This window comes from Rhamphochromis sp. 'chilingali' (assembly GCF_963969265.1).
Source record: "Rhamphochromis sp. 'chilingali' genome assembly, chromosome: 17".
Classification (NCBI taxonomy): Eukaryota; Metazoa; Chordata; class Actinopteri; order Cichliformes; family Cichlidae; genus Rhamphochromis; species Rhamphochromis sp. 'chilingali'.
In genome coordinates, this window is record NC_137944.1 from 19,806,595 (window position 1) to 19,819,569 (window position 12,975).

Below are 12,975 nucleotides of genomic sequence, written 5' to 3' on the forward strand. Positions count from 1 at the left end.
ACCGGGGTAGTCCCCTTCCTTCAAATAATCTTAAAGCCGCCTCAGAGGGCTGTTAACTCTCATATAGCTGGCATCACGTACTAAATGAGACATTTAAAAGTGTGATTTCACAAGCTATCGCTCTCTGAGAACCAAAAAAGTCCCGGGATAAATCTCTCTCTTTTGAAAAGAAAGTTCAGTTTGATAAATCAAGTGTGCCAGCACGCTGATTCATCGTAATTATCACCCAGCGTGGCAGAGAAAATACACCAAAGAATGTTATCACAGAAACAAATGACCTAATTAATGTCAAACGTTAATGTTTTTGGAAACTCTTACCCAGCGTACAATCCTTCTACAAGACATCGCCCCAGAGAATTAAAAGACAAAATGGCACCATTTATTATACTTATATATTTAATAGAACAATTCATGTCATAAAATATTTACATGCACAGAATGGAAATTGGACAGAGTGGAGTGACAGATGTGGCTATAACCGCCAAACCAGGCTTTGCCCTTTAATCAAAGGCGGGTGTCACCATAGAGTTGTCTGATGGTCGTGAGCGGGAGGAGGGGGAGGAGAAGGGAGGGGGCGGGGGGCAAATCATCTCATTTAGTGAGGGTGCTTCTCCACTCCCCCCCAATCCCTATAAGGAAATAGGTGTTTATCTGACCAACAGCTTGAGAGAATAATCTTTTGGTGCAAGTAAGCATCTTTTAGCGGTGTGTTTAAGTTTTGTCCTGATTAGATTTGGCACCAACACCCCCCCCAACTTTGGCAGATCTTCCTTCCTAGTGAAAAAGAAAACAACAAAACTGATAATTAAAGATGTTTTTCTCATAAAATACTGGGAGGTGGGTGTGTGGGGGGGGGAGTGGCATTTAAAATCCTCTTTCACAGTAGCAACACTGGGAGATACAACAGCACTTCAAATGTATATAATTTATTAATCCGATAGCAGTCAGAGCAGGCCGTATGAAACCACGGGCGAGCTCCAGCATGTCTAATGAAACCACGGGCGAGCTCCAGCATGTCTAATGAAACACAAACCCGATGCTGGAGATACTGTAACGCTGTAATATTCTGATGTGGGTGGAAACAGATGACACCGATTTTTCTGCTAAGAGGTTACATACTGTAGCAATGATAAAAATAATAATGATGACAAAAAAAAGATATTTACAGCACAAAGCAGAGGCAGTATTCATTTAAAAATAAACAGTAACGAGGCAATTTCTTTTTTGTGTTTAATAAAAGTACCACAGGTTTCTTAATATGCATGTACCAAAGGGAGCTGTACCATATGTCTGGCATTTCAATGGATATTCTCAGATATGAAACGCCATCAACTTTGAGTTAAAATAACATGAAAACATGGTTGAAGTTGTTGTTTTTTCTTAAAACAAGTCATACAATCAGTGCTTTTAATCTTATTTTAAAACTATATGACTCTGGACATTGTACAAATAAGTAAAAGCTCACATTAAATTTTCCAGCGAGTAACAGTTGATTAAAATACTCCTCTAACTACAAGCCTCGATTGGCACTGTCGTCAGTTCAAGCTACACAGAGACAGGCATGGTTTCCTGTATTTAAAAGAAAAAAAGAAGCGCTAGATGTTGAAAAGTGTGCAGCGATGTTAACTGCTTTCGATAATCTGTACTTGTGCTTTAATGCCGACAGAAGACTGTACCAAGAATAGACTCGAGGAAACATACGAAGTACAATAATACAAGCTCGTCGCGTCATTTCATCACAATATGTCATCTGAACTTGTTTGACCAAAGTGTGCAAAATGACAATATACACTGACACATTCATTTTTCTTTCTTTCTTTCATTTGTTTGTTGTTTTTTTAAAAACAATGAACTCTTTAAATGCTCTGGGGGGAACACGTACCTAACTGCCACAATCCTCGCAACTCATTTTCATTTAGTATCTCAGTAAAAACGCTAGAAATTTAATTTTTTTTATAAATGCCTATTCGCTTTTTTCTCTCACAGACATACTTTAACATTTCACAATTACACAACAATAATCGTCTTCAAATAAATATGAAATTCACAAAAAAAACCCTTTGACATCGACTGTAGCTCTTCTAAAAGAACAACAACAAAAAAAAGCTTTAAAAACGTGTTGCGACACTTCCCTTCTTCCTTCACTCCTCGTTTTCCGTTTTTTTTGGCTCGCCACAGATGACTAGCGTCAACCTGCGACACGCTAAGCCCACACACATGCGCCGTGTAGTCTGAGCAATGACACGTGTGCGCGGCAGGGAATTCATCAGCTGTGTTAAATGGTGAAAATCTACTGAATGCAACCTCTGTCTCTGCTAACCGTTTGGCAGCAAAACTGAGAGGGGTGGGAGAAACCTCATTTCTTGTGGAGAATGCACAGTGGAGGTGTTGCCGACCTGACAGGAAAAAAGCCTAAAAATACACCACCTGACACCTCAATAAAACATGACACTGAGTCACTCGGAAGAAACTAGAAAGACTAGCAGCTGCAGAGAGAGCACACAAATAATATAACCTTCACGTGTGTAAGTGCATGAATTTCACCATCACTTTATGGCACTGAATTACTTTTTTCTTTTTCTTAGATAGTGTCGTTAGCTAACTATTAAAATGCTGCATGAGTGTTGCGATTGGATATTTATTTGGTAGTTTAACTATTGAATATTTTTCTTCCACAATCAAGTGTTGTTAAGGCCCACCAGTACCGATGACATTCACCATGACTGATGAACTAAAGGAGTCAAGTTTGGATATGATAAACCGTACCCAGGCTATAAGGAGGATGCTCGTGCACGGCTGGGTGGATGCTGCGGCGAGCTGTTTTCTGTTCACAAGTCATGCGCCCAAAGCATCCTTGATAGCAAGCTTAAAGCACTGCAGCGAAGTCTGTTAGATGCATCCAGGCGATACGAGGAGGGGAGCGGGGACGATGACTTAAAGGCGGGACATTTCTGGGCCCAGACCCAGCTCTCCGACGCTTTCATAGTCGGGCTCCGCCTTGCCCACGTCTGACCCCTCGGCTCGGTGCTCGTCCTCTGAGCTATTAGTCTTTGGGATGCGGATGGTTTCGTAGCCTGGGTCTGTGCTGTCGGCGGGGCCGGGCTCATCGGGTTGGCTGTAGATATCTCGAACGGTGGCGTAGAGGTCACCGGAGGAGGAGGCCGGGACCAGACCTTTAATCTCCGCTATGCTGCTGTAGTCGTGCTCTTTGTCCTCCTCGTTAACAGCGTCGTCACAGTTTGTTTTGTTGACTGTGGAGTACACCGCTGACTGAAAGGCACAGAGAGAGAGAGAGAACGACAAAAATGACACAAACCGTTAACCACAATCGTGTTGTTTTTCTTCTTCTTCTTTAGTTGGGTTATTACTCATCTAATATCGCCAAAAAAGCTGCACGTCAAAAACGGCACAACAGTGGAGATAATAAGATTGTTAAAACACTGACGCATTCATACTCAAGGACCCCTGCTACGTCCCCCCCCCCCCTCCCCAAGCACATTGTGTGATGTTATCTGACTATTTTTCCACTGTGTTCTATTTTTTTTTCTCGGGTGCTCGGAGCATTTGCATTCGCACAGCAGAGGAGCTGCTGTCTCGGGACCGGAGACGTCAGTTTTGGGAATAAGGGAGTTTAACACACACTTACCTCATTGTCTGACAGAACGTGGTTGTCGAACTTCGGTGCAGGAGACGGAGGGGAGTGTAACTGGAGGAGAAAAGAACAAAAAAAACAAAAAGAACATTTAGATATGGGAGTCGGTGTATAAAAGGAAAAGAGTGAGGTTTTAAAAGCTTCCACGGTTGCTTAAATCACCCAACAGCGTCCGATAAAAGAATCTGAAGGTATGTTACACATTTTCATTTTCAGGAATTTAGATGTAAAAAAAACCTCTTTTTAATATATATCAAAGCAAGGCAAACCCAATACAGCAAACAGAGCTGATCCAAACGCCTTTGAAGGAATTAAATGAAGACATAGTGGACTTCATATCGAGCTTTATTATTAAAACATGCTGGCAAACAGTACCCAGCAGAAAAGCACCATGAGTATGAAAGAACGCCTGGTAGCTGATCGATAGTGAAATTCTAAAGTGTTCCCAGCAGTGGGAGGAAAACACGCTCTGCATTTTCGCTTTAAACAGTCGAGCACGCGAAGCTACAGCTCGCAACAGGCACTCGTTCATTAAAAAAATTAATAAATAATGGAGTGAAAGTCGGTAGGCAGCGACGGAGAATGCGATGCTTTTGTGCAGTCTCTGTCCACTCCGTCTTATGATCAATGAGAGGGCCATTAATCAAAAAAGCACATCTGACAGCAGCACAAAACACCTCAGGAGCCTAATAAGAATCTCAATAACCCCGCCAGCACTGACTAAAGAGTTTATGTCTAGTGGAAAATAAGGGAAAATATTGTTAGGTTTTTTTAAATTCAGATGTAGTCCTTGGACAATCCAAGGTTAACGGTAATACACTTAAAAAGAAAAAGGGGAAATGTGCTCCCTGCTGAGGCACAGCACTCGATGCCTCACGCGAGCTACAACGTTAGGTACTGAATGAAAACCTGTGCTCGGAGCCCATCCATCAAACTGTCCACCGCAGCTGTACAGCCGAGTATCTTCATGCAGACACATGTTTCTCCAGCGTTTTCTCCAAGCACTTAAATCAATATGATGACTTTATGGTTAATGCATGTTTGGAGACATGATTACTTTTATAGATCCAACATACACTCGTGATGCAGCTGACGCCTTTTACGTTTCACTTTAATTAGCCAACCAATTAGGCAGAATGCCCCCAGAGGAGTGTTTGCACGAAACAAGGACGTAGGTGACATGACCCAGACACCGCACCTCCAAGTTTGTTAATCTAATGTGAAGCTCGCCTCAAGTATTATTGCAAATTAGAGTGGAATTTTTCATTTAGTCGGACGCGCATCAAGCATCTAAACTGCAGATGGGTGTTAAAATTTGAGTCGTAAAAACTCAATTGTGTCCGCGTGAAACATTTCTTTTATTAAACGAAGAACCGCGACAGGACGGGTGCTTGTTTTGTGTCGATACACATCAGGACATTACGTCTGACAGATTAATATTTTGCTGTGTTGCAGTAAGGTGGTATGCTTATGTCTGTGGGTATAAGGGAGGATTATGGGAGCTTGTTTATGTGCACGTAGGTGACACAGTGATATACGGGGCAACAGGTTTGACTGTAAGCTGATTATAGCTGTCTCAGAGGATGGGCGAGTCAGGTGTCAGTGTGTCCGTCACAGTGACGCGCATGTTAAGACACATATATATTATATGAGCATGAATAGACCAGTTCAGGGTGTTGGAGCTGCATGTAGTTGGTCAAGTACATACGGTTAGGTTTTGCCTCTGTGAACAGTTGAGATATAATTTGAAGGAAGACTTTCAGCTTCAATTTAAGGGGTTCAGCAAAAGAAATGCATTAAATGCAGGCCTTTTTATTTCTGCAGCCACCTGTAGTTGCAACTTGTTTGTGGGTCTTTCTGCCTTCAGTAACTTAGAAGCTGCTTTAGTGGGCAGGAAATCAGGTGACTGACTTCAAGAGTATCACATTTCTTTGAGAAACTTTTGGGTTGCTTTTTCACTTCACTTTGAATCATTATCCATTTTTGCAGTGACGCATGTTCCAATCAGTTTAGCAGCATTTGTCTGAATCTGATAAGGGAGTATAGCCCTGTACACTTCACAATTCATCCTGCTGCTTCTATCAGCGTTCACATCATCAATAAACACCAGTATCCCAGTTTTACATGCTCATACCATAACATTGTCTGCAGCATGTTTGTTCATCTCTATTTGGTCCTAAGAATTTTTTAGTGCGGGCAAAGTCTAAGCTGGACTTCATGTTCTTGAGTGTAACCAGTGGTTTGCACCTCTTTTAAGCTCTCTCTGTTTCTCCATACCTTGTAGACCAGGGGTGTCAAACACGATGCCCGGGGATTAGAATCAGATTCCATTCCAGCCTACTGGATGTAAAGAAGGGAATAAATTTGGACGTTTAACTGCATTTTCAAAGTTTACAGCTTTATCTCGACTGATAAAGAGAACCCCCATGGCCATTCATGCTTACACCAAAGTAATTAGACCTCATTTTGACAGTTCCATTGAACAGCTATGCTAACACTTTGAGAAGAACCTTCACACAACACTGAAAATGCTTCAGTTGAGCCTTTGAAAATGGGGTACTATGTACAAAAATGGCTAAAATTCCTAAAAAGTTAATGCAATAATTTTGTGAGACCACTTCAATTAAAGCTGAAAGTCTGCACTTCAATCACATCTTGACTGTTTGATGTTCACCACCAACTGCGATGGCGTACAGCCGCAAACTTGTAAACTACATTAAGACTAATATATATTCTCTCCCATGCCACAAAAGCCATCAATAGTGATTCTCTTTAGCAACAGCTCAGCAGTGCTGACACGCCACATATCACAGTTCACCTGGACCGTGCCCCCCCAATGTATACCCCGGCAGCCCAGAGGCTGGGTCAAATTCATTTCCTGCACCTTGCATGAAAAGCCTGCAGGCGACACACAAGCAAATGATTGCAAACAAGTGTTAGTGCTGTTTATGGCAGTTCAATCACTGTTCAGTGCACACAATCACAGAAGCCGCGAAGAAAAGGTCACAAAGGCTGCGGACGTGTGTTTCAGTGTAGCTGCAGCAAATATTACAATAATAATAAGCAGGTGTGTGTGTGTGTGTATGGAAATTTACTGCATATAAGAAAAAAGTGCCACTGTGTGTGTGTGTGTGTGTGTGTGTGTGTGGGTGTGTGTGTGTGTGTGAGAGAGAGAGCAGCATTTACTGAGCTGCTACCTGGGGGCATTCCTTTCAGACATTTACATTCATGCACCTCTGAGATTGCCTGTGTGTGTGCGTAAGAGACAGAGATGGAGAAAGAGTTTCTATAGTCCATATCATCCATCATGAAGCCAGACTAACTGTCGTAGAGATGGTGGCCAGCTGGTGCTCACTAGGCGCGCGCATACTCACACACACTTGGTCAGACAAGACAAATCACAGACGACTCCTGGTCATACATGGGCGTAAACCACAGGGAGCCAAGAACATTCATGCTTAACCTTAAATACGCCCCAGGGTGTCTATGCGTAGCAGAATATATGTAAACACACACACATCATAAAACCTGCATATGTGTTTGGTGTGTGTGTGTGTGTTTAACTTGAGGGGATGGGGGAAACTAATATATATGCGGGTGGATGTTAAATTCTGTGTATTTTAAAAATGTGCAAGTGTGTGTGTGTGTGTGGGTGTATGGTTTCCAGAGCTGTGTGAAGATACATTTGGAATTTGCAAGATTAAGATTTTATCACAGATATGGGGGTTAGACGAGGCCATGCCTGCTGTCCAAACGAGCAGCAGTGATGAACTAATTGGCTACAAAAACACCAGAGACAAAGGAACAAAGACGTGTGAATAAAGTAAAAAGATACATCAACACAGAAAAGAGGGACCCAAACCTAAAGTTCAGAAAAATACAGAATAGTTCCGGTTTATAACAACATGGGTCTTCTTGTTGCTTAGTGCTGTTATTTGTATCAGTTGCAACAACTTACAACATTACTAAGAGGAAAGCAGCAGTTAGACAAACGAGCAACCAGACAGATTATCATAAAGAGCGTATTTAAAGCAAGGACAGTAAAAACATAAATAAATGGATTTACCTTCCGAGTTGGAAAAGCAAAGCCAATGTGGAGGTGCCTCAAACCTGCATTCTATCTGATGGCCACCAGATGGCGACAGCTGTGGTTGCAGAAAGACTTTTACTCCTATAAAAGGCTAATCCGCTTTCCCTTCGAATTTCCTTTCATCCACTCATTTTCGATGATATTAAATAAAAATTTTAGTCTATTTTGAAAGTTTTGGTCTTGGTTTGTATTTTAAACGGAGGATTATCTGAAGTATGATATTGCACGCTCATTGGCTAATAAGTTATCTGTCACAAGTTGCAGTCAGATGTCTTTTTACAACCAAGATGGCGATGGCAGAAACACTCATCTCCGGGTACTGCACCTCCCTCCCACATTTTAAAGACATGTGTAGGGTTAGTTTAACTGGTTACTGTAATGTTTACCGCTGTAACCACTTTAATCTAGTTGGCTAACCGACAAATATTCACTAAATAGAAACACAAAGCATAACAGAGCATCAGTGTATTTAATTAGAAAGTAAAGCAAGTTATTGACCTGACGCTAACTTATCTTAAGAGGAACAAGAACACCTGTGCTAAAATGCAATGGACCAACAACACCACAAACTCGTATATCTTTTTACACTGCCCCCTGGTGACAGCACACTGGCACAACACTGTAAACAAATGTATGTAAAAAGTGCTGTAACATTAGAAGCATAATTTAAAAGTACTTTAAGTTAAGAGATGATCTCTGTGGCAGGCTGATAATGTGATTCTTTGTCTGATGCAATTCTTTGAGCTGAGAGTGTGTTGGTTCTCTGATGGATCTCAGCATGCTGTAAGCAGCAGCAGCAGCAGCAGCTCTGCCCTGCCTTGTTCAGTCCACGATAATGAACTGCTATGCTTCTCTTTTTACCTTTTCTTTTACTCTTCCTCCATCTCTTCTTCTACACATCTCCACATCTCACCCTCTGTAGCAGTTTTCTTCTCCCTCATCCTTTTTTTCTCGCCGCCTCCTTGTCGATGACTTTGTTTGTATGCTCCTGGCTTTCTTTCTTTCTTTTTTTTCCCTCCTTGTCTCTCACTCCTCTCTTTCCTCCTCACCCGTCATGCCTGCCAGTCCTTTCCGAGTTTTTTCAACTCTCCCATCATCTCTCTGTCACTATCTCCATTTCATCTATTACTCTCTCCTGCTCTTCTCACTTCGGCTCCCATTTTCATTTTTTTCTCTCCTCCCTTCACTCCCACACCGTGTTTTTTTGTGGTTTTTTTCCCCTTCTCACCATCAAATTTCTTTCTTCGGTCTGCCAGTCTCCATAAAGCAGCACGAGATGTCAGCTTAGCGGATAATAATTGTAGCGGAGAGACACATCTCTCTTTTTCTTTCTTCTCCGTGGTCTTTATCTCAAGCCAGGCATGATGTTGAGAAGATGACCGACATCAGCTATATATTGGTATAAATTGTGTTATTAAGATGGGGAGAATGAAAGAGTGAATCCCTATCATTACCGTAGGATGATAAGTTTCAGCCTTTTTATGCGTGTGGGTTTGTCAAATGGAAATCTTATATTAAGACTAAACTGACTCAACTTTTTCCAACAACGTTCCGTTTTTCCTCGTGGAATAATGCCACAATTAAAGCCCATTTGTTCAAGAGAAGCTTTGCTGTGTTTGTGGTTGTTGTGCTTCGAGAAAAAACCTCGGCATCCCCTTCAGTAGCAGTGCAACATTTTTTGGGTGGTGCATCAAGTGCCATGATGCTACCCACTTCTACTGCTCTTACCCATTTATGTGATATCTGCTAATTTAACAAAAGTTTAAGAGCAGTTTGCAGTTTAAGAGCTCCAGGGTCACAGCGTAACTGAAAATTACAACTCTACTTATTATTCTTGTTGTTAAAAATGTAAAAATTAATTTCGTTTCTCCCCTTTTTTCCCTGCACAGCTCCATTAAAAGCTTTTCATTTCTCTGTTCCATCAAATTAACAATGTTCATTATGCAGATTCTAGCTGATTAAATCTACATGCAGGAGACGCATAACACACGCTGGGCACCGCACTCAGTGGAAGCTGAGAAGCGGCGAACACGTCTTTCTCGACCGCACGACTGAATCAAACAAAAGAAAGTAAAATGCAATGTTATATTTTTAGGGTGACATCATCGTATCAAAGATTTATTTGGGTGTTGTAAAATATTTGTAAAGATTTTATGACATCCAGTGCTTAACAAATTTATTAGACCACCACTCAATATATAAGGTTCGAGCCACACTTGATGAAAATTAACATTATTGGTAATTACCAAATTGTTTTCTTAATTTAATCAAAATGGACTTGATTTGATTTTCTGATTAAAATATAATTGTTTTTAGCTGAGAATTTTCAAATTGACCACTTTACAAAAAAACGTAATTTTCAGTGTTATTTTAGCATTATATTTTATATTTTAACATTATGTTTTTAATGCGACAATATAATTATTGTTATCCATGAATTTTCAAATGTGCTGTTTTACAAAAAAGTAAAAAATGTTAAAGTACATTATTATTTTTTTCTACTTACATCCCTGAACAGAAAAAATAGTTTTATGTCTACAAAAAAAAAACACATTTAAACAATTTTTTGACTGATTTGTAAAATTGAAAGGTGATCTAATAAGTTTGTTAAGCGCTCTAAACGACAAACGTTTTTTTACTATAATGTCTAGAACTGCATTGCATTGCTGTATTTTTCTTTTTTGTTTCATTCTACATAATCTTAACAACAATAGCTGCTTCATTCCTCCCCTCCATGTAACCTGTCCTCCCTGGCCTTTAAACACCCTCATGCTCTCTCTGAATGCATTATAGCGAATACGAATGAAATACTATCACTATCACTTTCTTTTCAAAGCAGTGTTTTGTCAAGATGGTCGAGAATGGATTCATAGTTTTTACCGATCTGAGTATTTTATGCCAAGGGAAATTGAAAAATGACTTTCCCTGTCATATAGTTTCATCATCTGACTAATGCTCATTTTCCCCGTCGTCACAGGTTACTTTTCTTCTTTCCTGCCACGCTTCCTCTCGCTCACGATGACACATTGAATGAAAGTTGACTCTAATAAAACTGCTCGCTCTTTAATCAGACGCCGCCTGTAATAAGCAACTGCGGTTATACAGTACAAATATTCAATCACTGGAACGCTCCTACATGCAGCACAGCATAAATGAGACCTTACTTACAATTCACGTGGGGCTTTCTCACAAACATAAGCTAATAAGCACACCCACGAGCACCATCTTTGGTTGCTGGTTGATTCAGAGTGTGTGGAATCATCTAGCGTCCCCTTAGTTATAGTTAATGGATTGGAAAATGGAATTTATCCAAATTTCATCAAAAATGTTTGTTTTCAGTTCTTGTTTTAAAGTTGTTGTTTTTTTTAGTAGAAATAAAACCAAATTATGATCCATTCACAAAAACACATAACGTTACCTTTTCACATCTGTATGTAAGTATACGGAGAGAAATTTGCCTCAAAAGTGTTGAAAATGTGAACGATGTCATATCAAGTATAAACTAAGATTTCCAACCGCGTTCGGTGATTTGTGCGTAACTCACACGAGCATGCTTCATTCCATGCACAAAAACGATGCAATTATTTTACACATGCACACATCCAAACCTGAATAAATACGAATCATTTATGCACAATTTATTAAGTTCTCCTCATCAATCTAATCATTTTACCTTTCAAAAACCTTTCTGTGCGTACAAATGTCGAAAACTACACATATTGATGCCCACGTAGGGTTTTGAGACAAATTCAACACTGCCAGCTTCACAAATGTAAGATGCATTTAAGTCCCATAAATACTTTGAAATCTGTTACAGTATTCATTACTGCTGTCACTGCAACGTTTATAGAATATTTATGAGCCTTTAGTACACAAGATCAGAAAGACCTCTCATTTATCTGAAATATAAATGAGAGGTCCCCCCCCTGAACATTTATGCAGTAGATCAGCTGTGTCTGTTTGTTGGCTGAGGGAGCCACACCTGATGTGCGGATCAAGTCCATCCCAGCTTCGGCTCAGCACTGTGCACGATGCAGACGGCAACAGATTTGTAACAGACGGCAAAAGATTTGCAATGTATCACAGTTAATTGCTGCATTACTGCAAACAGATTAATGTAACTGCCAACTTGACCTCACTCACTCAAAAACTGACCGCAGACTGACTCCGTCTTATTGCTGTTTCTCCCATTTTATTGCCGTCTTGATGCACCAAAGACGGTTTGAGGACGCCAATTCACTCTAGTAGTAGTAGTAGTTTCAGACCACGACCCCGTTTCAGTGTTATTCTACTTCAAAGGCATAAAGATCATGAGCTGATTGCACATGTTCACAGCAATGTTGGTGGCGCTGTGGTCTCTAACCAGTGTTTCCGCCAGTGTGACTGTAGACTTGGTTTGCGTTCGTTTTTACATTGAAACAGGTGTTTGATGGCATCGTGAAATCTGGAGCATGCCTTAGTGAAGTCATCAAACTGACATAATGCTTTCTCTAACCTCAAAAATGCCAATTTTTGGTCCTCACAAAGATGTTTAAACAAGTAGACACACACACACACACACACAGTACCCTATAGTCACTCAAAAAAAATCTCCCAAAAAGTCCTAGAGACACACACTCAAACAAGCTTACCTCTCCATTGTGCAGCCCAGCCTCCGCGAGCCCGTTCATCATCAGCGCTGGCTGGTTGTCATTTTCATCCAGAACCTTCTCCGGTACCGGTGGCGGTAAATCCTCCTCTGGCTCCTCCTGAGGCTTTTGTTGAGGAACGGCAGCATTACCAGAGCGCCTTTTGGCCTCCATGTCTGCGCTGTGACGGCTCTTCTTATTCAGGTTGACAGAGGCGTACTCCGCCCCGGCGAAGATGGGCCCCCGCTCAGGTGTGCTTGGGCTGATGTGGCCGTTAAGAAGAGCGGGAGGATGAGGCGGAGGTTCGTCTGGACTCGGCTGGATGGTACCGTTTGGGAGGCCAGCCTCTGCAGGACCATCTTTGAGCTCCTTGACCGTCTCGTACAGGGATTCATCGGCACTGACGTCACGTGAGGCCACGGCCATCTCCTTCACCACCTTAACATCAGAAACACACACTGGTCTTACGTGCATTCAAAAACAAGAAATAACTTTTTGATGTTTCTGCCTCCTGGCTCGAAAATCACTCAATTCACCAGCCACTTGTGAAAAGATCCCTAGGCGTAATCAATCAATCAGTCATTTACTCAGTCAAGCAGCATTCA

The 12,975-nt window shown here is 41.2% G+C and overlaps 1 protein-coding gene across 3 annotated transcripts in view; it reads right to left on the minus strand.

The window, feature by feature from the left end:
• Nucleotides 1-391: 391 nt before the first annotated feature.
• The window catches only part of pag1 (phosphoprotein membrane anchor with glycosphingolipid microdomains 1), a 59,576-nt gene continuing 46,992 nt past the window's right edge, over nt 392-12,975 (minus strand). For 2 of the 3 annotated variants that reach the window (XM_080863826.1, XM_080863827.1), the window contains 3 exons: nt 12,374-12,808; nt 3,647-3,706; nt 393-3,270 (listed from right to left, as the gene is read on the minus strand). In XM_080863826.1, the coding sequence (XP_080719952.1) occupies nt 2,935-3,270; nt 3,647-3,706; nt 12,374-12,808 (831 nt within the window). In that variant the 3' untranslated portion in view covers nt 393-2,934. Of the gene's footprint in view, nt 3,271-3,646; nt 3,707-12,373; nt 12,809-12,975 lie in introns of all 3 variants that reach the window. The other variant, XM_080863828.1, reaches the window with a different exon arrangement.